The sequence below is a fragment of the Hippocampus comes genome, unplaced genomic scaffold, assembly GCF_001891065.2.
Source record: "Hippocampus comes isolate QL1 unplaced genomic scaffold, H_comes_QL1_v1.1 scaffold118, whole genome shotgun sequence".
Classification (NCBI taxonomy): Eukaryota; Metazoa; Chordata; class Actinopteri; order Syngnathiformes; family Syngnathidae; genus Hippocampus; species Hippocampus comes.
The window spans coordinates 1,034,503-1,058,348 of record NW_017805461.1 but is presented as its reverse complement, the minus strand read 5'-3'; the positions used below and the strand labels follow the sequence as shown (position 1 = coordinate 1,058,348).

Sequence of the window (23,846 nt, the reverse complement as noted above, 5' to 3'; positions counted from 1 at the left end):
AGTCCCCGGGGTGAGCGGGTCTGTTAGGTACTTCATGGGCCCACAGCAGAACTCGTTCAATAAGATGGAAGCCTCTGCCACGCTCCCTGTGGCTCATGGATCAGCAGGACGTAGGAGATTACATGATCACATGGAGGACAATTGTGCATGTTTCCTCCAAACGACACTAACGACTCAGCAGCTATAGTAACTCTGAAATGAAGCCCTGTAAAATAGTATAGAAATATGTATAAACAAGCAATTTCCACTCTTAAAAAAATCTGCAGGGCCAAGGAGGTCAGCGTAAATATTTATCAAGACAAACGGAGAGGGTAGCGGAGGAGGGGTGATTACAGTTTCAGAATAGGGAATGAATATTCTTGAACAGATGAGATTCATGAGGCTGTTTCTCCGGTGCTAAATTGGGCCTTCCTGTTTGACACTTTTCTGACGTGTGTCATGTCCGCTTGTCACAGAGATGGATAGAAAGGATGACTGATCACACAAGGTTTGAATTTGCGCAAGCTGTCGGGAGCTTTTATCCGTCACGTCTCTCCCGAGACTAAAGAGCATATGAAGATATTGTTTCCACTCGAACATAAGGTTGGTCAACGATGCATGAGATTTACTCTTGAAAATCCAACCCAGCAAACTCAATTATATATCGTTTGCATCACTTTATTCTCTCACCCAATGAAAATCGCCCAGAGAATCAATAATGGATAACGCAATTGGAATCACTTAGTACTTACCGATTGGCATCCCTTGTAATGAACTAGAAATCCATTACAAAAAAAAAGTCATTTTCCAGCTAAACTTCTCCAGAATGAAATGCATTCATGGCTCTTAACACTGAATAAAACATCACGCCCGATCATAGCAAACCCCGCATTCCCCAGGGGCTGTAAACAGTATATGGCATCAGAGCAATCTAATTGGATGCTGAGGAAGTGCTCTGATCTTGCATGTGATGCCATGACATCATATCCATAGCACCGGCTGTTCACGTTTGATCAATAATATGGACATCTAAAGAGGCTGTTCCAGGGTTGCTATGACAATGACGAAGGCACTATTCTCCTGACAATAAACACAGGAATAAGTGTGTAAGTGATTGTAAATGAAAAGTGGGGTGACTGTTCCTTCGGGACCTCTTTGTAGACACCACGTCTTTAAATTTGTCCACGTCTCTAAATTCATCTGCTCATTCGCCGACCATTCAAGCTGCTGCAAGCAGCATGATTGACGGGCCGCTGCTGGATTACGTCCCTCCCTTCGTTGCCCGTTGTCAGGGTGATAGATGGCTTTTCTTTGACAAAATACTCTTGCCTGTCCCCATCCTTATATTGCTGACTGAGTAGGAGAAAGGCGGCAAGGTAATATTTCCTATGACAAATGACAAAAGTGCCAGGGGAACAATGCCCACCGAATGTGTCGTGTTTAGAGTCACTCACACACTACAGTCAACACTACGCACTCTCTCTGCCTGAAGGCTGCATGCTGGGGCCTTTGTAACATGACTGACTCGCTGTTGTCCTCCTGCTGCAGGACATTTGAGCGCCTAGTTCCCGCTACATGACATTTTCATGCTAGCTTCGGCGCTGACTTCCTCAGCCACATGCAGATAACATCTAACATCTATGCCAGGGGTGTCAAACTCATTTTTGTCGGGTACAGATTTTAGCAAGGATCATGGAAGTTGATGCACATGATTTGCTTTCGCGAGCCACATAAAATGATGTGACGGGCCAGATCTGGCCCCCGGGCCTTGAGTTTGACAACAGTGGCCAATACAATGCTGCTGTTGTCATGAGATGAGCCTGCTGCTTTGATTGCATGAATGCTAAAGCAAACATTCAACTGTCCCACATTTTTCTTCTGATAGAGGACTCCAAATATGTGGACATGGCTGCTATTTTTCACATTCCAAAATGTTCCAGTTTTTCCCAGAATGCCACATTTGTCACTAAAATGGACTCAGTTCTTGCCAATGAGACATTCGGCAGAGAAGTTCCCCATCAGTACCTTTGCAAAGTCAAAATGTTCATCTCATTTTGGAAATCTTTGCAACTATTCCCTTCCCCAAAATTCCATAAATGTTCCAAATAAAAATCCCAAATGAATAGATTTTTACCTATTTACATGCACATGTCTTGACTGGTTCAAACCATTCCATCATTAAAATCTCCACAATTAATTGCAGAGAATTTCAGTTCAGCTTCAGATTTTCAGAATTTCTAGTCATTCAAACCTTGACTTTGAAAAGACAAATTTAAATGTTACCTTCCACGAATGAAATCATGGTTTCAATCGATTAAGACAAACCTGTATCGTCAATAAATATTCCAGACAGAAGCTTAGGTAGAACTCTCAGAAGATGAGATATCTGACAGGTGAAATGGATTTTTTCAAGTACAGTACAGTGTTCCAATGAGTTCCTCATAGATAGACGGCAAAGGATTAAGGAAAAATCTGCTTTATTTGATTCAGAATTGTATTTCAGTCACCGAGCATCAGCACTAGCAGTGCATTGTAAACAGTGACAGCCCAACTGGGCAAGCGGCAAGTGAGACGGATGAGCTCATCCATTGTGCATGCCGCCAATCCCGTCAGGCTCCCGTGCGCTAATGAAGAGTCCCGGACATGATTAGCTAGCTTGAGCCCATGACATCATGGTTTCCGCCAGTCTCCCAACGGAGGCATTGACATCATCCTGGCTGAGTCACTTATTAGAATCGCTAATGTCTAATAATCTGTCTGCTCTCAGCTTGTAATTATTGCGAAGGCAAGCGTGCTCCCGAAAGACTCATCATCTATCACTCTCGAGCAGATGTGAGGTGTGAAGAATCACAGCGAGTGTCAACGCCTTGCTCCTGTGGAGCATGTGCACACCTGATAATTTCTCCCAAGCAAGTCCAAGGATATGTACCCCAAGACACAATAAGACCACAGTGACGCTAGTATCAGCTACGCTAAAGCTTGTGCAAATTCGGAGACCACATGGCAAAATGTATAAAATGCAGGTAGATTTTTTTTGGAGCACCTCTTTCTTGTTCATCTCACCTTTGAGACCGTATTTTCTCAATATTTCAGGAGAAAATCCAAGTAAAATTCAAATCCATTCCTAAATGGCTATTATGCACCATTAAAACATTGAGCATTTTTTTGTTGCAGAATAACAGCAGGAAATTTGGATGTTGTCACACAATTACTCTGCTTTGTGTTATATTGCACAGTGGCACCTCGATTTGACCCGGTCCGCTAAATTAATGCTAAAACAGATTGCAAAATGCAATCCACGGGCTAACAAAACAAGCATTGTTGTTGTGGTAGTTATCATGGATATATTGACCACAAACGGAGCAGCAACAAAAGTAGACACACATTATTAGAAAAAAAATCATAAGCATGTATTCTTTATCCTCTGCGAATAATGACCAATATTAATGCAGCACACTGAGCTTCAAGGAGTCTGCCTTTATGGATTTATTTTTTTTAAATATTGTACTGCCCCCTACTGGCCATGATGCACACACCAGAAAGTACAATATTGTTGAGTACTACAGTATTTTTCTCAAACATTTCTGTTGTTGTTTTTTTGGGTGGTTTGCACGGATTAATGACATTTCCATTCATTTCAAAGGGGAGGAAGATTTATGATGCAAGTGTTTTGAGTTAGAAGCATGATTACGAAAACAAATTATAGTCGCAAGTCAAGGGAGGAATGTATTTCCAAACTAAATAGTCCACCATCACACAAGCATGTCGAATCCTGTTCAAATGTATCACTATGTGGCGCTTAAACTAATTTTGCCTGCAGAGTTGAGTTGAGTTGAGATAAAGCAGACAATTCTCTCGAGGTCTAACAGGATTTGGGGGTAATAAGGGTGGACAGACGGTGGAGTCCCTCCAAACGTGACAGGGCCCTTTGAGGGAAATTTGCGCTCTAACCTTTCTTCCTGGTCTCTTGCCTCCCGTCCTTTCCGTAATTTAACAAAAGTCGACTGTCCGCTCCTGCGCTGCTGTTCACACCGGCCCCTGACTCGCCCTTCTTGACAGGCTCTATGTGGACACACACACACACACACACACACACACACACACGCGCACACACACACACACACACACACACACACACACACGTGCGGCGTCAGGGCAATCTGAGAATAATGGGGTGTGACATCACCTCATCGGACATAAGCCACAAAGTACACACACAAACACATACTCTAGTAAAGAATGTAATCAGAGGCAATGGAGCATATCGACTTCCTGGAGTTACCTCAACAATACCCTGTGAATGCCTTACTAAAGGCCACCAATTCAGTAGCCGCAGAGGGCCACCCGTAACATGCGCTCAGTTTCGGGCATAAAACCTCACCAAGTGTGAAACTGATGCTTCAAGTGATATTGAAAAGAGGTGTTTAAAACTGCCGTTGCCGAACAGGTGCTTGCTGTCCCTGCAAACTGTTTGTGAAATCATTTTCCACTCACTACCCTTTTTCCTTCCGCAGTACCTTCCTTCTTGTGAGTAAGCGGCCGTGATAGAAGAAGCCACCAGTGCATCCAGGTGGGGTGATGTTGGTGATAAGGAGGCCAGACACAAAAGAACCAAAGTGATGGTCACATTATTCATATTGGACAGGGCACATGCGCAATTGTACACTGTAATGAGCACACTTAACGAAAAATCTTGCCTCTGAAAGAGAAGCGAGTCTTCACAATAGATAGATAGATTTACGATAGCTGGAGAGTAGGTCGACAGAAACATTAATAATAAATTTTCAATACTGTATGTATAGTACTGATGGATAGTACACTTTGAACGACTTAAGATATTTTTGTAACCTACAAAAATGTACTGAAAGTTTAGTCGAAGTTGATTAATCAATGATGTCATTGATATTTTTTACAGGACTGTCAAGTCCCAGAGTCTTTCTTTTTTTTGCACCATAGATCAGTTTCAAGTGAGGACGTATTCCGATAGAGCAGCATAGATACAAAAAAACCCCAAATGATTAAAAATACAATTCACCTTTACTGTGTATGTGGTCAGTAATTAATCAGAGCCCCGCGCCTGTTTTACTCTTCAAAAAGTGTCATCTTGCGTTCCGTAGCAGAGCTTGTTGTGGGACAGGGTTAAGGGTTAAGACCAGAGTTAGAAAAGTTTGGGAATTTTTATTTCACTTAATTTTTATTTCACTGTTATTTTTCGTTTTATTTTTTATTAACTTGTATGTACTTATTTTTTCTTTAAGCATTAGTTGTTTTTTAATAATATTTTTTATAATAATTATTATTATTTTTTTTTGTATGTATGTATGTATGTATGTATGTATGTATGTATGTATGTATGTATGTATGTATGTACGTATGACTACAGTGTGCTTTAAGTCATGGACATTTGCAGGGGCATTGAGTGGGTGTATAATCCTTGAAGGTCCATACATTATGCAAGAAGAGTTACTGAGGGAATGCTGATATTTTATGAGTCACAGACAGTGGGGTTTACTTTGTGTTTGTGTGTGAGAGCGTGTTAACTGGACCAATGCACAAAACAATCCTGTAGCTTAGGAGACTGCTTACTTTTTAATATGCCGACACGAGAAACTTCAGCCTTAATCTGAAAAGTAACTCAAGCCTGAAGAGTAATTTGACCTGCAATTGGCTATGGACCAGTCCAAGGTGTTCCCTGCCTCTCGCCCAAAGTCAGCCCAAAAGCTCAAGCCCCCCCATACCCTCCTGAGGACAACCACTATGAAAATGGATGGATGGAGTCACATTTCAAATACTGTGGCTGATTAAATGACTTACTCAAGTCCTGTCATGAATGTCATCTTCTATTTTTCAGCCTCTTCTCTCACTCTCTTCTTTGACTCCTCAACCCCCACCTCCCACATCTCAACTGGAGCCACTGCAGTACGAGACAGCAGAGGCAGCAGTTAGGAAAGCAAATGAGGAAAAGAAGTGTGTTGTGTGGGGGCTGAGGAAAAAAAAAAATCTATGCTCATGGCATCATACGCACAGTTGCTAAATGATCCAAACTGACTGCACGTTTTGACTTTATTAATGGCTCTGAACCGACGATGATGCCAAAACAACAGGACAAAAAGAACGAACCTCACCAAGAGGATATCGTTTGGCCAAATGATAATACATTAGGGTGGCTTACTGGTTAGAGCGCCGGCCTCACAGAGGTCCAGGGTTTGATTTCGGCTCCGGCCTTCCTGTTTGGAGTTTGAATGTTTTAGAGTCGCTGATGTAGTACTGTAGTGGTACACTTGCCTGACTTGTGTGCGAGCAGTGCGGGATCGATTCCCACTCAGTGATGATCCGAATGTGGTATGTTGTTCGTCTCTAAATGTGCCCTGGGACTGACTGGTGACCAGTTCAGGGGTTATTCCGCCTTTTGTCCAAAGTCAGCTAGGGGTAGGCTCCAGCAATTCTCGCGACCCTGTTCAAGATAAGAGGTGTTTAAAGTGGATGGATGGATAATACAATATTCAATTCTTTACCCAGTTAACTGTGAACATTCAAGAAAAATATAGTTTCTACCTTTTGTCGCCAAAATTGAGGAGACAAGTTCCTGTTTTTTTTTTTTTTGCAAGAAAATACACAGTTTGAAATATTTTCCCTCTAAAACATAACATAATAGTTTATTTTCATCAACAATCTCATTTACAACCGTTTGACCAGCAGCTCTCTAAATCTATATTACGGTGACATTGTAGTTTGTCCAAGTGCTTGAACGACATCAATATTAGTCAAAACTGCTTTCATGATGGACGTGAAGCTTCCAGTGACAAAACAAAGAGCGACTGAAAAGCCAGCAAATCACAGAGCAATGCAAAAAGAAAAAAAAAACGGACTTAAAACAGAAGCGCAAGCCACAATGCATTGGAAAAATTCAACAACCATTGCCAACAGCCTATCGAAATATCCTTGCGCCCCTTTATTGCCCATTACCTATATTTGGGGAAATCCACATCTTCCTTGACAATCGCGTCATGTTTTTGTGGTTCTAAAAATAGAATACAATACTGTGCAGTATATTGTATGTGAAGCCTAAAAGACAGATACGCATTTGCAGTTTTTCTGTTGCAGGATGTCAGTAGAAAAAGTCGCCATCTGTATGGTCCACTGAGTGGTGCTCAGCCTCGCCGCTCGGTGTGCGGCAGGACTTACAGCGAATGCAGCACGTTGATATTTCTGTATTTATCTTCATCTTGCTCCCCATGATGCAGCAAATGTATTTTCAGGCACCAGCATCAAGGTGGTTTGATGCTTGATAGCTTCTCCACAAGTCTTATGAAGGGTTTCCTAGCAACAGGTTTGTGTGAGGGCCTGTATCAGGCGGGAGTTATTTTTTCCACCCTCTAATTATTTTGATGGAAGTCGAGGTCTTACCTGGTTAATCGTTTTTCAGATTGCCAGCGATCATGGAGCCTGGCATTAGTTGTCAACAATCCATTTGGTCATCTCAGACAGGTCAGACAGTGTCCACATCTGCTCCCTTTTTCGATGTTTCCCCCTACCGACATATCAGATTCAAATGATTAGGATCGTCTTCGGACTTCTGCAGAACTTGCTGATGAGGTGGTCATTTGAATCATGTATGTTGGAGGAGGGCAACATGTAAAACATGCAGGATAGCGGCCCTCGAGGACTGGATTTGGATACCCGTAATCTAAGACTACTACATGTACTGTACATCTCGCTCTTATTCTACGTACCTACCCATTTGTCTTTCTATCCATCATGAAAAATAAGGATACACAGCAAGTAGATCTCTGTGAGAGTGTACAATTGTTGATACCAGAATGATAAATGGATGGATGTAAATTATATGGTCGAACATATTGGTGTTTCACTATACAATATTTAATTCTATTAATTGTAATGCTGTTAAAATTATATGGGAGGGCTGAAACTACAGGGCTTGTATTTATTTTTATTTTTTTATAAGGTTTCTCTTTAATGTTTTGGATGACCGTTTGCATGTGAGTCTGGAACATGTCCCATATGATACACGGGGGTTCACTATAATGAGATGAAGCTTCTGTTGTGTTGTTACGATTCTGCAGTGAATTGAAAAATCCTGTCTTTCATGACGCGCTGTGTAAGATACGGTGCAGAACAGTGGATGAGTCAGATCTTGTAGGCTCAGTGTAGGAGGAACGAAGAAGTGGTGCGTGCCTATGTATAGAGAATGCCTTCGTAGCAAGCTAAAGACTTGGACGGATTAGATCCCCAGTTGGTTATATAACATTGCAGCTCTCATAACCGTATAGGAAACATACAGCATGTGGATGACGCACGTAGGGTGATGTTTCAACATCATGGAGATTTATTTGTGTTTAAAATTTCTACGCCCACCGTTAAACCCACACACCAATCGGCCAGAACAGCATATCCAAAATACTACTGCAACCCACTCATGCTGGCATGTGCGTGTCAAGGATGTGCTACAGGCTGGGTGAGAAAAAAACAAATGTCAGTTCCAAAAGTTACACTTGTAATTTACATAGTTTACGCCGAGTAAAATTCCTTGTCGAGCATCTACTTGACATTGACTTGTCAAGCTCCGCCTTCAAGCAAACATTTCTATCAAAAAGTCTCATCTCAATGCTCCTAGTTTACTATTTGAGGAAATATGTACAGTGGTGCTGGTTTCTGGCATGTGCAGTTTGTGCAGTTGCACAGGACAGCATTTTTTTTGGGGGGGGGAGGGTATCAGATAAGAAATAACCTGTAATCACTGACATCTGTATGGGGATTAAGCCCCCTTGTGGAACCACCCTCTGTCAGAGTACGAGAAGAGATGCATGGTGACGCAGCATCTCTCAAGAAGTGCGCATATTACAGAGTGAACGGAAAGCTCAAAACTGGCGCAGTCATGAACCAAGTGTTCGATCAAATCATCATCAGTAAAAACGAACTGGGTCGTCATTTAACGGGGATCCTAGCCTTACTCATGGTACAAACGAAATGGGTGCGCCAAAGCGGGGGGTTTCGCACAGAGGTGTGTTTGAAGCTAAGGCTGCCACTGCTGTAAAATATGTGCCTGTTTGCATCTGTCATCCCCAGCCTCCTCATTTTGTCTTTGGTACATGACGGTTGTACCAGAGGGAGGCTATATAGAAGCGAGGTGTCAGATTGGCTACAAATCATGTAAGCTATTTGGTGATTGTTCAACACATCCACAGCCAACTGGGAGCAAAACTAATTAAGTGATGTACACACGGCAACGGCTGCTCAATTCTCTAAGGGGCTGGGAAAAACATGCCCAGGGGATTATGAAGGGTGCTTGTTCCAAAAGTGGTCCCCAAAGCAGCGAGTATCCTTTTGGTTGTCGTGATGAGCCAGCAGTTTTGAGATCTTCTCCAGAGATGAGGGAACATTTGAAGTGGGTATCCCTTTGTTGCGTAAGTAGACAATGTCCCCATTCTGTTCCATTCATGATTTTCTGGGAAGGATTCAACCACATGAAGGGAGGCTTTTAGGATGAATATACGTCCAAACAAAAAGAAACAACACAATAGCAGAGAAGCCTTGTCTCTTTTCAAAAGATGTGACTTGAGAATTGCATTTCATTTTTGATTCCCCATTTTGCTTCACGCACGCTCATCAGCCAATACATGAAGTAAACATTTCCTGCACCCTAATGAGCTCGATTATACAATTAATTTTGCAAAGGGGTCACAAAAAAAGAAGAAGAAAGAAATCAAAATGTTCAACAAAATTAGAAGCAATCATTAACATGACATCATTCCATGTTAAAAATCATATTATTAATTTTGTCCATCATCCGCCAACTCATATTAGCCCTTCCTGGTCAGGACACCCAACTATATAGTTTAATGTATATAAGTTAAGTGAAGTATATTATTGACAGTGATGTATGTATATAGTGATGACCCCTGGTAAGTACAGTATAAGTGTAGATTTGCATAAAGTATAATTGGGCAACTCTTCTTGGCCCTCTTCTCTCCATTGTGCAGGAAATAAGTTTGTAGAATGTTGTCCTATTTGCTAGTCTCTGTTTGGAAAAAAATAGTTGCTAGTGGGTTCGGAAAAGTCCCTCAATATAGTCAATAGAATAACAGAAAATGTGCGAAATTGGCACAATCGTAGTTCTTGCTCACTGCCTCGCTTGTACAAGCGTCCACACGTACACATAAAAAGTAGAACTTTCAAAATAAGAGCACCATATAGTTACATTTTATTGTGACTTCATTGTCACTGTGAGGGCCAGTCAGAGACTGTGGGCGGGCCAGATGTCGCCCCTGAGCCGTACTCTGCCCAGGTCTGCTTGACTAGATTGGCCCAAATTTAATCTCGTCACTACACGTTGTTTTAATGAGTGGGAGACCGGAGCCAATGCATCAGCTGCGCATCACATGCAGCCAGATGGCCGCACATTCTATGAGAACACTTTGGGCTGCAATTTTAACACAGCTGAGGGCAATGCCGCATCAGCCTCATTTAAATGCTGTTGAATACATTCCATACATTCGATGCGCAAATGAGACACAAGCTAAATTTACTTTGGCATCCCATGGGAAAAAGAACAATGGGACAACATTTGTTTTTAAACAGTCATACAGCTCAGGCCTATCTGACAAAGGTAAATAAAATTGGCTGATGATGTCATTTGCCCTCATTGGCATTTACATGATTATGCATTTAAAAAATGGATAGATGAATGGATGAATCATCTCAACACATCATCTCAAAACTCACTTGAGTCAAAAGACCTCTCTCTTAGCCCCCCAGAATATCCCACAGTCACAGAGAATACCTCTTAGAATTAAGTCTTTCTAGTGTAGACCAGAAAACCCCTCACACACATTAGAAAACCTTTCTCACACCATAAAAATTAACCTGCAGATTAAAAAGCTCTCACAGTCACCAAAATACCTCTTATAACCACACTTATTTCTGGTCCCACACAGGTCGAAGCAGACAGTGTTTTTGTTTTCATAACAGGGTTTTGGGTAATCAAGACAAATTTAAAAAAAATTGTGTCAGAATTTGTAAGGCCAGGATGCAAGTTTTTTTTTTTTTTTTCATGAGAAAGGATTTTGTTATTTTGGGCAAGTATACGGCACTTCATATTTATTTGGAAGCACTCAATCAGACCGATTTGATGCCATCCCCTGCTGACACTATGACACACTTGAATGCAGAGTATTAAACTGGCCTTGGAGTCCTCACCTCCCCTCTTTGGAATTTTGGCTTAGTGACATCACCTCTCATGCAGTATCCCTCAATTTCCAACGAACTACAAATTCCAAGCACAGCTTGTTTGTTACTGTTTATTTGCCCACACTGTTACTTACATTCTTGAATGTTTATAGATTTTCTCATGAATGTCGTCAGGTCTACAAATGGCCTTCTCTGTGGTTGAAACATCTCTGGCTGTGCGAACACAAAGCCTGGGGGAAATAGCCTGTGAAAACAGCAAGTAACATTCGTCTCTATCACAGCTCGACAGCTGTAGCCGGCTTTTTCCCTTTTTCCCCTATTCTCTCCACTCGTTTCACTCTCTTGCAAATGAATTGCCACTCTCACTCATCATAGTCTTTCAAGTACTGTACTTCGTTCTTCATTACAGATGCTTGGGAGGCAGCTGGATGCTCTGTGACAGAGGGAAATATTCATCTCCAACATGTTCTGCTCTCTCTCCCCATGTGGTCCCGCATCAGCGAGTTGATAACTGGCCCCCGTAGCCTTTTTCTCCCTCTCACTCATCCCAAGTGTGCAATGCTGCTCGTTAACAAGCTTCTTGGATAGTTACAATTTCTTACTAGCCAAAACTGGAAGAGAAACATGAGGACTGTGAAAGGGTTCCCATCATATCTCATACCACAACCTGAGGCACACTTGGACAATTAAATGAATTCAAAAGAAAAAACGTGATCAAATGCGGCTATGCAAGTCCACTGTGCTGTAGAACACCTCTCTCAACCAAAATGAATCGCTCTCTGCCAGTGTCAATCAAAACTGAACAATATTAGAAAGACAGAATTTGGGATGCAGCTCGTGTACTGGATATTATTCGAGCGTGCAGTTGTACTAATGCGTATGTTAACAAACCATTGACAAGGCGCCATTCGGTCCATACAGTCAATGGTGTGATCCTCAAATTTGTACTTTCCCAAAATGTGTGTGTGTGTTTGTGTGTGTGTGTGTGTGTGTGTGTGTGTGTATATAGATAGATAGATATAGATATAGATAGGAACACACACACACACACACACACACACACACACACACACACACAGGGTGTCCATAAAGTCTCTTTACCATTTCAAAAATTTATTAAAAATGCAATTGATTAGATATTTTATGTTCACGGACCATAGAGCACAGTTATTCATTTGGAGGTGGGGGGGACTTTCTGCTAATGCAAATTTTTTCTACTTTCTTTAATACCATCTCATTTCTCTCTTTGTGTTTATCCAATGACCCATTTCTTGTGACCTCGGTTATGTTAATGTTTTTCCATCGCTCTGAAAATCCTTTTAAGAGAGCAACAACCATTTTTCCCCCTCATCCTACAGGCGTCGTACTGGCGCAGTTAATGGATAGTTGCAAATGACTAGCGGCAGTGTATAGATGGAGGAGGGAGGAAAAGTGGCCTATGTGGGCTACTCTTCACTCAGTGAAAAAAAAATGGATAGGACATAATATTACAGCCCTTGAGAAAAGCTCTAGGCACATCTTCATCTTCCACATTTTGGGAAAAGCTCTTTTGAAATGGGTTTTGGGCACTTAAACTATGGCGAGTTGTTCAATCAAAAATCGAGCCGTTTGAAATGAAAGGTTTTATTTAAAGCAATGGAAATGTAGACAGCGGGGACCTTTACAATGGTGCCGTATCCAGGATGAGCTTTTCTATTGTCATTCTTTCCCAGTTGGAAAAAAAAAAGATTTCAGCTCTCCCTCCCTCTGTCCCTCTTGTCTTCTTCCTCCCGTTCTTTCTCTGCTCCACTCTGTGGTCACATTGGAGCTGCTTTCTTGCCTCTATCCCTGTCTAGATGGTCTCTTGAGGTAATGATCAAACAATGACGACGCAGCTCATCTTTAACTGCTGTCTGAGGAGAGTTGGAAGTCTCTGTAATCTTCCTAATTGATTTCTCCAGTAGGTATAAAATCCCAGGGAATAGTGTGGGTGTGCGAGACGGGGTGTTGCGTCTCGTTAATGAGGGTTCATATGAGACAGGCAAAGCAATTTCGAGGATTTCTTTTCCAAATGTGATGAAGCGTCAGGCAGCTTTGAATAAGAGGAGGCAAAATGAATAAATATCACATGCTCACCCCCCGAAATGTACATCAGAAGATTTATGATGAATTGAAGAAAGTTCTGATTGGCTGGATCGGATTGGAAGATATTTTGTATTTTATGCAAAATTGGCGATCGGTTGCAATGTCATAATTTGCTGATCAATCAACGACATTACTGATCAGCTCCGCAAAATAAGACATTACAGCAACCAATCCCGTGTACTCCAAGTACGTTCTGCATTGTCAGTGTTAATAATCCAAGGTTTCTCGGCATATGTAGTTGTTTTTGCTTGTCAGCATTTATGGAAGAATTTGTTAATTGCCCAACAATTGTTCAATTGTTACTTTTTCCAAATGCATTTCAATGAGCTTACTTGTAAATTTGGGCTATTTCTGGGCCAGGCCAGTTCCAATCCTCCACATATAGCTGGGGTCTACTATACAGTAAATAAAAAAGATGTTTCAATAGATTGGAAAAATTGGTCCATCTTCTGATCGGATCGTGATCATTATTATTATTATTATTTTTTTTTTTTTTAACTTGCTGATCGATGTTCGGTTCCAAAATCCCGATCATGTAAAACTTAGCTTATGGTAACATATGGAAATAAGAAACAATATTGTTCGACAATAAAATCAATCTGAAACATCATTTACATGAACTCAAAAAGGTAAGAAGCTCTGATGTGAATATTTTGCAACGCTAAATATCTGTTGAAATGACAAAATACATTTTTGACCACTATTAAATTGCCATATCTCACAAGTTGGGTGAATTCAAAATTTCAAGGCAGAACATGTCGATAACATTTTAGGTTAAGCAATTAAACTATTTGAAGTTTTGCTGATGTGAAAATTGGCTTTCCCACACTTTCAACCAAGAAACAAGACTTTACAGAACAAATCGTCCCTCTTTTGGCCTGACAGGGCCTTTAAATGTGGGACAAGGAAATGAGACTCCCAAAATAAAGGCTTTAGATCAATTCGAGCATGTTGCAGTTAATGTACCAATAAACTATGAAATTCTAAAATAACAACCAAGAAAGTGGTTTAAAAAAAACATTTGAATGCTAAGGGAAAATGTGAACCATAATGCGCTAATGAAAAAAATATGACTCGTACCGTCTATAATTTGAATGTAACAAAACTGCAAGATCACAACCCCATTTGTGAAAGTAGAGCGGTGACACAGTACATGAGAAGGGACTGTAAAAACGTGATCACCCTCAAGCTATTGTCAAGCCATTTTTACCGAGCGGTGTTATCCCCTTCTTTTGTCATCTCTTTTAATTTTCACGATCAAAGGGCAAATGGAAAGATTCTAAAATGATCCTCCTTTGTACGGAGAAGCAAATGAATACCCCGCCTTTCATCTTGGACGCATATAGAAAAAGATCGTTCATTTGTTATGCCTGACAAGTTTCCTGATGGGAAGCAAATCTTCTTGTGAAAAAGACGGAGGAGAGAGGAGGAGGAAACGAGGCAGACAGTGACAAGTTGTGCGCGAGGGCGGGAGATAAAGACGCCGAGGGAAGACATGGAAAGCATTATGTTCAATAATTTGATGGTATGTGGCTCTCCTGCAAGCTTGAATGAGCCCGAGGGGATTTTTTAAAAGTATCTGGTGAACGTGGGCTTCAGCAGGGACAAAGCGCACACTCTATGCCAATTCCAGCACCACTTTACGTTCCACTTTTTCATTTACGCTGAATATTTCTTGCAGATGGGTTGATATAGCTGAGGGAATAAATGACAGGTGGCGTTTTTATCTTATGTATATTTATGATGTACCACAAAACACTCCCTTATCGAGGAGCCAGATAGGGATGCAGAAAATTGCACGGTGAATGTTTTAATACTTCTTTTAGTCGCACAGGTTTCCGCAGTCGACAGCAACCCGATTTTTATGGAGAGCAAGTGTGTGCGCGTGCATGTGTGTGTACCCGGAGGCGTGGAGGTGTGCGGTAGAAGAAGGCAGCTGAGTATGTGATCATCAGCTGTCCCACTGAGAGATACAGAATGCGGGTGTGAAGACAGAATGTGCCTCCAGATTTTCTTAGAATTACCTTCAAACAGCTTCATCTCCGCTTTCCAGTCTCTCTTTTGCAAGTACAGCAACGGCGAAGCTGCCTGCTGAAATAAGAAAACGATAAACTGTAACACATTGGGAAAAAAGGCAAGGCAAAGCAAAATTGCTATATTGATATTGCGCATTTCAGACACACGTTAACTCAATGTGTTTCATGTTATTTCAAAGCATTTACAAACAAAACAGTGATACCGTTCAGACAAGTGTCACCCCTGGGATTATGACGTGGCATTTTGATGACATTTCACATAAACACAAAACATCTTTAATATAGAGCGATTACCCTTCACGGGCTCCTTATTTTGACCACAACCGACTACTGTTACAACACTGTGAATCCCTGTTTGCGGTTTGTTCATCAGAAATGGAAGCAATTTGAGGAACGTTACCTCAGCTGTTTACTGAAAAACTCACCTATTCATTTCGTTGTGCGATTTCCATCATGCCATGAGATACCAGAAGATGGCACTAACGCTCTGGATAACAGGAACGTAACTGGTGTCAAAAAGTGTTGAAGTGAGGCATGAAATAAAGAAAGACAGAAAGACAGGAAGGAAGGAAGGAAGGAAGGAAGGAAGGAAGGAAGGAAGGAAGGAAGGAAGGGAGGGAGGAAGGGAGGAAGGAAGGAAGGAAGGGAAAAAGACATTTCCTCTCCATCTCTAATTCAAAAATTTTATTGCTTCCCTCACGGAATGTCAAGGTTTAAAGAACCCTGCTCGGTCATTGCAGCGTGAACTTAATCCTGGAGGATCTCCCTCAACAATCTCTCCCACAAGCCAAGAAAATGGACTCTACGGATTTCCCCAGTCGAGGTGATTGTTAGCTACCGTTTGGATAAAGTTAGTGTTCTTCTTTTCATTCATTCTTCATTTACAATGACTTAGGGGTGTTTCTCTACAAACGGCGGGTGACCAAGAGTGTCAATCTTTTTTATTACTATGATCAATCCCATTCAACGTTTGCTGACAGACAACAAATCCTACCATAACGCCACAGAGAATCATTGTGTTGTACATCGACTTTGTAGGAAGGCGTGTGGTGCTTTGTTCACTTCTGCTCTAAGGTTGACTGCTTTTCATATTTCATATTTGAGGTGGAAAGTCAGACTTGGCCATTGTGATGACATAAATACTATAAGCTTGTTTTTTCAAGACAGAGCGCCAGTGAACAAAACATTTTCACAAATTTGCAAACAAACGAACACTTGACCTACGTTGTTCTCCTTGGGCACAGGTGGGGCTGCCAGGAATTGAGGGTTCTGCATGTGCAACACTCTCTTCTTGCCCCTCCACATCCAAATGTTGCCACATCTCACTCTTGTGTCTCTGTTTCTTAAGGAGCTGTGAACAAGTATGAAAACGTGTTCATTTCTTTTTCTCTCCAAACATTCTTTTTGGAAAGTTCACCCAGCACTCTGGCACGTGCGCAGCCTTTTTAAGACTTTGATAATCAATTTTGTCGCTTTGTGACCTTGAAAAATGAGAATTGATTTGAAAAACAGATCTTTCTGATCCAATTCCGCGGAATTGAAAATTGCATGGTTACCGTCCTATAATTTACAATAAATACAGTATTTGTATCAAAACCACTTCAAGGCCATGAATATAAAACAATCAAATGACAAACACTAAGAACGGCGGAAATTGAGTGTGCCTTCTTGTGCCATGTAACGCCATATTCGTGTGCACCCATGCGAAACCTAGTTCTTTGTGTGCACCTGGATTTTCCTCTGAGTTAATCTAGTGCTTAATTCTACCACGATCACGTCGCAGTTATAGAAACCATCAGTAATATCCAAACACAATACGGCACGACAAACATGCATAAACAAACATAAAACATTGAAATAAAAATACATTCGCGAAAGACGTGTTTTGTTCATTGAATTTGCCTTGTTCTGATTTGCCAAGAGGTGGGTGGAAAATTGCTGACATTATTGAGGGCCAGTATACTGGCCCTGTGAGGACAAATCTGGAACCGGATGAGTTAAAAAAAATCAAACAGTCACAGCCATTGCTAATGTAGCTTTAGTTGGGCCAGCATGAGTAATTCTGAAGGCCCTGGGCAGGTTAGAGTGGCGTTGACATTGCCTGACAAACAAAAAAAAAAGCCAGCATATCTCCTGTCCGTTTACTGTGTGAGCAGCCCAAATTGTTTGGTTTCAAAGGATGATAAAGAGCCTGGCAGCAACAGCAACACCCTTATTATTTCATTTTCCATTTTCTGTTCAACCCATGTCTATAAAAAAAAGTGTGCACCCGTTTCTTTGATGTGCTACTTTGTATTAATAATCCAGTTACTGTGAGCTCATAAATACACACACCTATCTGTTCTGCTCTCACTGTCTGTACGCTTGTATAAATAAATATGAGCTGCGGGTTCCCTGGACTTATTAATAGAAAGCAACCATATGTAAATCCAGCGCGCTGCATCAGGTCTTTACTAACTAGTACTAGTACTTTACACTGTATGCACTCAAGCATCGCAGCCGACAAACACGAGCCAGGAATAAATTGCAATGGCACATTTGCATGAAGGGATGTTGGAGCTCAGTCTCACTAATGCCGATCAACATGGTTGACAGATGATGACTGCAATGCAGCCCGCTGACCTGCTGATCCCTACGTGAGCTGTTCCCATCATGCTATTGTTTACTCTCCCAGACTCGCTCGGCCATCCCAGGCCGGTCTCCCACGGTGACTCAGAGATGGCCAATGAGCAGAGGGCTCTGTGTACACTGGACCTGGTTCAAATGTGTGCCCATCACACGTACACACACAAACACACAAGTGCACAAACACACACACACACACACAAACATGCACACATTCCGTAAGACAAAACTGCTTGTCCAAACTGTCCTGGTTGAAGGGAGGAAGAAGGAAGGACAACCATTTTGACAAAATGGTACAGAAATACTAAATAGTCACAAACACTTTCTGAGCCATGATCAATGAGTTCATTTTCCTCACACCTTCCATTGTGCGTTCACCAGCAGCGTTATTCTATACGTTTTCATCTGTATCCTTGTTGTCTTACGTGGGCTCATCTATGTGGAGGATGTCTCCTTACTGAGCTCTCCTACATTTGCTTTTATTTCCAGCCAGTCTTTCTCTCTGTTCTCCCTCGCTGTCACACCTCCTCCCTATCCGTCCGCCCGGTCTGTTCCAACAACCCTCAGCTGCACATCCTGCAAACAAACACACCAAAAAAAGCAACACTAAATACATCTTTTCAAAGAAACCCTTGCAGGAGAACTCCAAAGAAATCCTGAATAAGTCATCAAATCAGCATTTTCGCCCCATGGTCCAGCCAATGCGATCTTCCTTTTTTCACTCCTCTTCTTTGCTCTTGGGTTCTTCTTAAGCATGGCCATTCCTGACACATTTGAAACACACAATCCTTTCACTCAATCCAAACATCTATTTAGGGAAATACTTCATCAACATGTGGCTAATGTGAGCTCTGCGTGCATGTGCTTTTGGGTTCCACGTCCTCCGGCGGACCGCAGAAGAATGAATGGCCGTCGCCAAGGTCCACCAAGTGGGCCAGCCCAGGCGGTGGCGAACCGCTGCTTCGGTGGGCGTGATCAACATGCCGGAGAGTCACCAATCACAGACCGGACACCAGTAACAACAAATCCAAAGCGAGCTGCCGTGGAAGGAGCCAATCAGGACAACGCTCGCGTTCCTCATTATGGGAGTTGGGCAAACCGCTTCGATAAAATTCAAATATATAATGATAATGTAATATATGTTCATGTGTTGAAAAAAATATTTTAAAAAATAATGTAAATAATCAATTTGCGGGCAGATTAGTCACCAATGAAAGAGCGCTAAGAACCAATCAAAAGCAAGCCGCCGCGTAAGTAGCCAATCAGGATGCCAGCAGCCGCGATTTGTGAGGAAAAAGATCGAATTTTTTTTTTTAATGTAAACACTTTAGTTATTTTTTTCCCAAAAGCGTAGTAATAATAACAAGAATAATATGAAATAGACACAAACACTATGAACAGCAGCAAGGTTGCCACATCTGCCTCAGAGTTCTTCGGTTGGAATCTCAACGTGGCCAATTTTCCGGGCGGAAGCAGACATCGCCAACCAGGGCACCAGCAAACGTCATTGTGGTTAGAAACAAATTATTTGATGATTAGATTTTATTTAAAAATAGACAGATTAAAATATAATACCACTATTTACAATAATACAAATACCCGTTATAATTTAGTTCATTTTGCAGTGTGTATATATATATATATATATATATATATATATATATCAAACATTTCTGCTGATAGACCTTCTTGCACATAATTCTCTTTACTATTTCTTCTCAGCCCAAAAATTGGAGCACATGCAAAATGTCTCAGTTCAAAGGGAAACCCAGAACAGAACATCTGGTACTCTCGGGCAACTGCTGTGTGCTAAAAAATGGCGGCTGCATGTGTGTCACATGCCTTACAGAGGAGCAGGCTGGTTGCTAGGTTTTTGCTCCTAAGTGCTCTCACTCAAAGAAATCGTTACCATGGTAACTTTCCCTCGTGATAATAACTACCAAGAAGTGTGATACTCTGATGTGTGGAAAATGCACAAAACTAGCAATATTTTGTAAAAGCGTAATAATGAGCTGTCTCTCGCAATAATCCAAAAATAAACAATAAAGTAACCATCAACGCACAATTTAGGATGTGTGAGAAGTTACATGGTGCAGGGAATGTGTTTGAATGAAAGCAACCTAATCTGATTTAGTCTGGCAGAAACATGTCCTCGTATCTCCAGAGTGTGCTGTTCATCCTCCTGTAGTTGTGAGCATCTGTTGCCAGAAAACATTGTGTTCGTGTTCTCCAATCATGCTGACAATGAAAGTAACCTCCGAAGCAGACATTCGTTTAAAATGGTTGAGAAACCTATAAAAAGACACTTGCAAATAACACTGCAGGAAAAGTACATGTCAGACACTATAACGGGTAAAAATCCTTCTTTGGAAGAATGAATGATGACTCATCTGGGATTTGAGGTGCTTAGCCAATGTGTTAAAAAGATTTATGCTTCAAAAGAAAATCTTTCAAGTTCATTCGCTGTATCACCTGAGCATAATTCAGCGGTTTAAATCAAATGTGCAATCTTTTAATCCAACATTTTTCATAGCTCAAAAGTGTAAGTTAAAAGTGAAGTCTTAGGAATATCGCAGTAAGTAGTTTTTTTTTTTTTTGTTTTTTTAAGAGGACAATTCCGGGGGAAAAATATTTTTGTTGTTGTTGTTGTTGGGAGTTAGCAAGCAACATTCGGGACATTCTAGATGACAGCAAATCCCGCATAATTGTAGTTCTGCACCGGCAGACTCATCTGTTTTAATATATATATATATATATATATATATATATAAGATGCTGCATATTTTTAAGCGTCAAGTAATCAGTCCAATTATGCTACAGTTATATTTGTACAATTGGTGTCGTGGGAATTATAAAATAAAATAATACTGACCGCAGTGGGCAATAATAAAATTATTGACCACGGCGGTCCTATCCTCCTGTGCAAGACGCCCCTTTGAAGGCCGCACATATTACACATGCCAGAAACCGCCAGTGACAGTGCTGTACAGTATAACGACATACTGTTGAATTATAATTACCCAATATGTATGGTGTATTAAACATTTGTTGAAATGCAAATGCATAACTGTGCTGTTGCAGTGTAAATACTGCAATTGTCGAAAGAAAATCAAGTGTTTCTGCGCATCAAAATCACAATTGGAGTGTGTCACAGAAGGCAATGCCCTTTTTGGGACTGCCATGGGGGTCGTGTTGCCATGGGGCCTGTCGTCATAGCTACTAAAGATTATGCAGACCTATGAGAAGTGCAGAAATGCCAGATGGATGACAGCTTTCGGAGATAACGTCACCCCTGTATTAGTGGAGCACCAGAGCCTAAGTGATGAGGTCAAAGGTGAGGAAAGGTAAAGGCCACAAGGTGGTTTGCCATTATTTGAGTGGGACATGACATATTGGATAAACAGTTAAAGTAAATGCCACGATGTTTTGGTTCCGTTGCACTTTGTCACTCCTATGAACATTCCGGGATGATGTTGGTGAGGGCGTGGACCTTTAAATATCATTTTGTGACTCTTTAATCTATATGGAAGCGTCAAAGCTATAATTGGTTTTAATTAAGTCGCAGGAACATGTAATTCGACAACATTCATTTGCATTAAAACAAAATGAACATGGGTGCTAAATGGACAGTTCATAATGCCTTCAATGGAACAGTCAACCACTCCATCTGTTTCAAACAAATTGAGCAGTGTTCAGCAGTGGGATCCATACACAAATGTGCAATAGTCAACATTGCACAATCAACAAGGCATTCGCTGAATTATTCAGGAATTTTAACAACAGAAAAATACTGTTGTGCGGCACAGTGGCCGGCTGGTTAGCACGTCCCCCTCACAGTACAGAGGTCCAGGGCTTGAATCTGGCCTCAACCTTCCTGTGTGGGGTTAGCATGTTCTCCCTGCGCCTAAAATGGCTGGGATACGCTCCAGCACGCCCGTAACCCTTGTGCGGAAAAGTGGCTCGGACAATGGGTGCAAAATACTGTTGATTATTAACATGTCATCCATCCATCCATTTTCTGTTCGGCTTATGGAATGGCCGCCAGTCAATTAATCACAGGGTGCATAAAATAGACAAACAACCATTCACACTCATATTCACACCTTTGGACTATTTAGATTCTTCCATGAACCTGTCAAATGTTTGGAGAGATGTCAGAGGAAGCTGGAGTACCAAATAAGAAAGGAAGCAAAAATAAGGACGAACCTAAGACTGTTTAGAAACCGTAATATGAAACTTTAATTAAACCTTGTTTACAACCCTAACCCTGGCTTTAAACCCTAACTACAAACCCTAAACCATGCTAGAATCCCTAAATTAAAACTCAAACCCCAGCTTGAAACCTTCCACTAAACCAGAACAGTTGCCTTTAAAGCCTATTTAAGAACCCTAAGCCTTGATTGGAGTGTGACAGTGTTTCCAGTCATCTTTTTTCCACATTGCTCTGTCCTACGCGCACTTGATAAATATGCCGTTGCGGGACTAATAAAGGCCTTTATGGACTTTTTTTGGGGGGCACTCGGTTGTGTGAGGTAAACGCTATGAAAGTCTGCAGCGCCACCTTGGGGATAACAGACTCAATGGCCAATGGTGCATGACGTCCTCGACAAGTCAGACCTAACGAGTAAGAAAACGTCGTCATGCAGCGAAGAAACATTCCACCGTGATTCTTTCATTTGATTGTTTTACATATGATGACCTAGAATTGCTTTTCACAACTTAAAAAAATTACCTGAATGTGTGGTTTGCAGTTTTGGTGCCGCTTTTACGGTCCAGTCAATCTTGTGAGGATTGACGCACCATGAACACACAGTGAGTTGACTTGAGTGAAAAACAGTTGACTAGGTTCAAGTCAGCATCCACGACAACATATGGGAACAGGTCAGCCAAAAAGATGACAGTGGGTCATTTCTGTCACTGACATGATCACAGGTGTGCACTGGAAATATTTGAATGTTACATCGTCAAAATTATTGTCACTCTAGAAACCAGGTAGAATTTGGCCTCAAAAATATTTTCCATGGAATTCATGAATCTAACTTTCACTTTTTGCATTGAACTACAAAAATAAATCCAGTTTTCTATGATATTCAAATTTATTGAAATGTATACTACCGGTACATAATTGTAAAACAAACATTGACTTAAGTGTGTATTTTGTTAAATTAATGGTGGCTATAGTTTGCAGTGATGCCTCTAATCACTTGTTTGAAGGGCAAAAAAATTATAAGCAAAAATAAATGTTGACTTTCATGTTAGAAAATTAGTTATTTAACTGATGTTAAATATGTTTTGGGAATACCCTGCCTACTGCCCGATGCCAGCTGGGAAAGGCTCCAGCACACTCGCGACCCTCGTGAAGATAAGTGGTTCAGGTAATGATGGATGGATGTTTTGGGAAATTATTGTCATGCATGGAAGCGGTTGACAAGAAAATATTAAGTCAACATGATTTTTGCTTTCCTTTTTTTCCCCATTTGCTTCATGTTGGGCAACTTATTGGAAACATTCTGTGAACGACACTGCAAATGACATTCACAAGTACATTCTTAATAGCTATCTTACGGTGTTATGCAAAACTGACCATTTCTAACTGTAAAAGAAAAATGTTCAAGGTCTTGTTTTAGCTCTCATTAGATTGTGCAAGTGTAACAATACAAAATAATAGGGAGTACAAATTTTAATGCTTTACATATCGTGACCAGTGCCACAGTCTATTTCTGGGGTCCCAGTTATGTCTTCACTCCCTCGAAAGGAGTAGGAGTAAAGTAACAGATGATGTCAGTTCCACTTAAAGACACACACACACACACACACACACACACACACACACACACACACACACACACACACACACACACACACACACACACA

General features: G+C 41.2%; 1 protein-coding gene across 2 annotated transcripts in view; it reads right to left on the bottom strand.

Annotated features, from left to right (window-relative positions):
* Nucleotides 1-18,164: 18,164 nt before the first annotated feature.
* mapk9 (mitogen-activated protein kinase 9) overlaps nt 18,165-23,846 on the bottom strand; it is a 29,867-nt gene continuing 24,185 nt past the window's right edge. Inside the window, exon 10 of one of the 2 annotated variants that reach the window (XM_019874782.1) lies at nt 18,165-18,548. In XM_019874782.1, coding sequence (XP_019730341.1) covers nt 18,427-18,548 — 122 coding nt within the window. In that variant the 3' untranslated portion in view covers nt 18,165-18,426. The remainder of the gene's footprint in view (nt 18,549-23,846) is intronic. The other variant, XM_019874780.1, reaches the window with a different exon arrangement.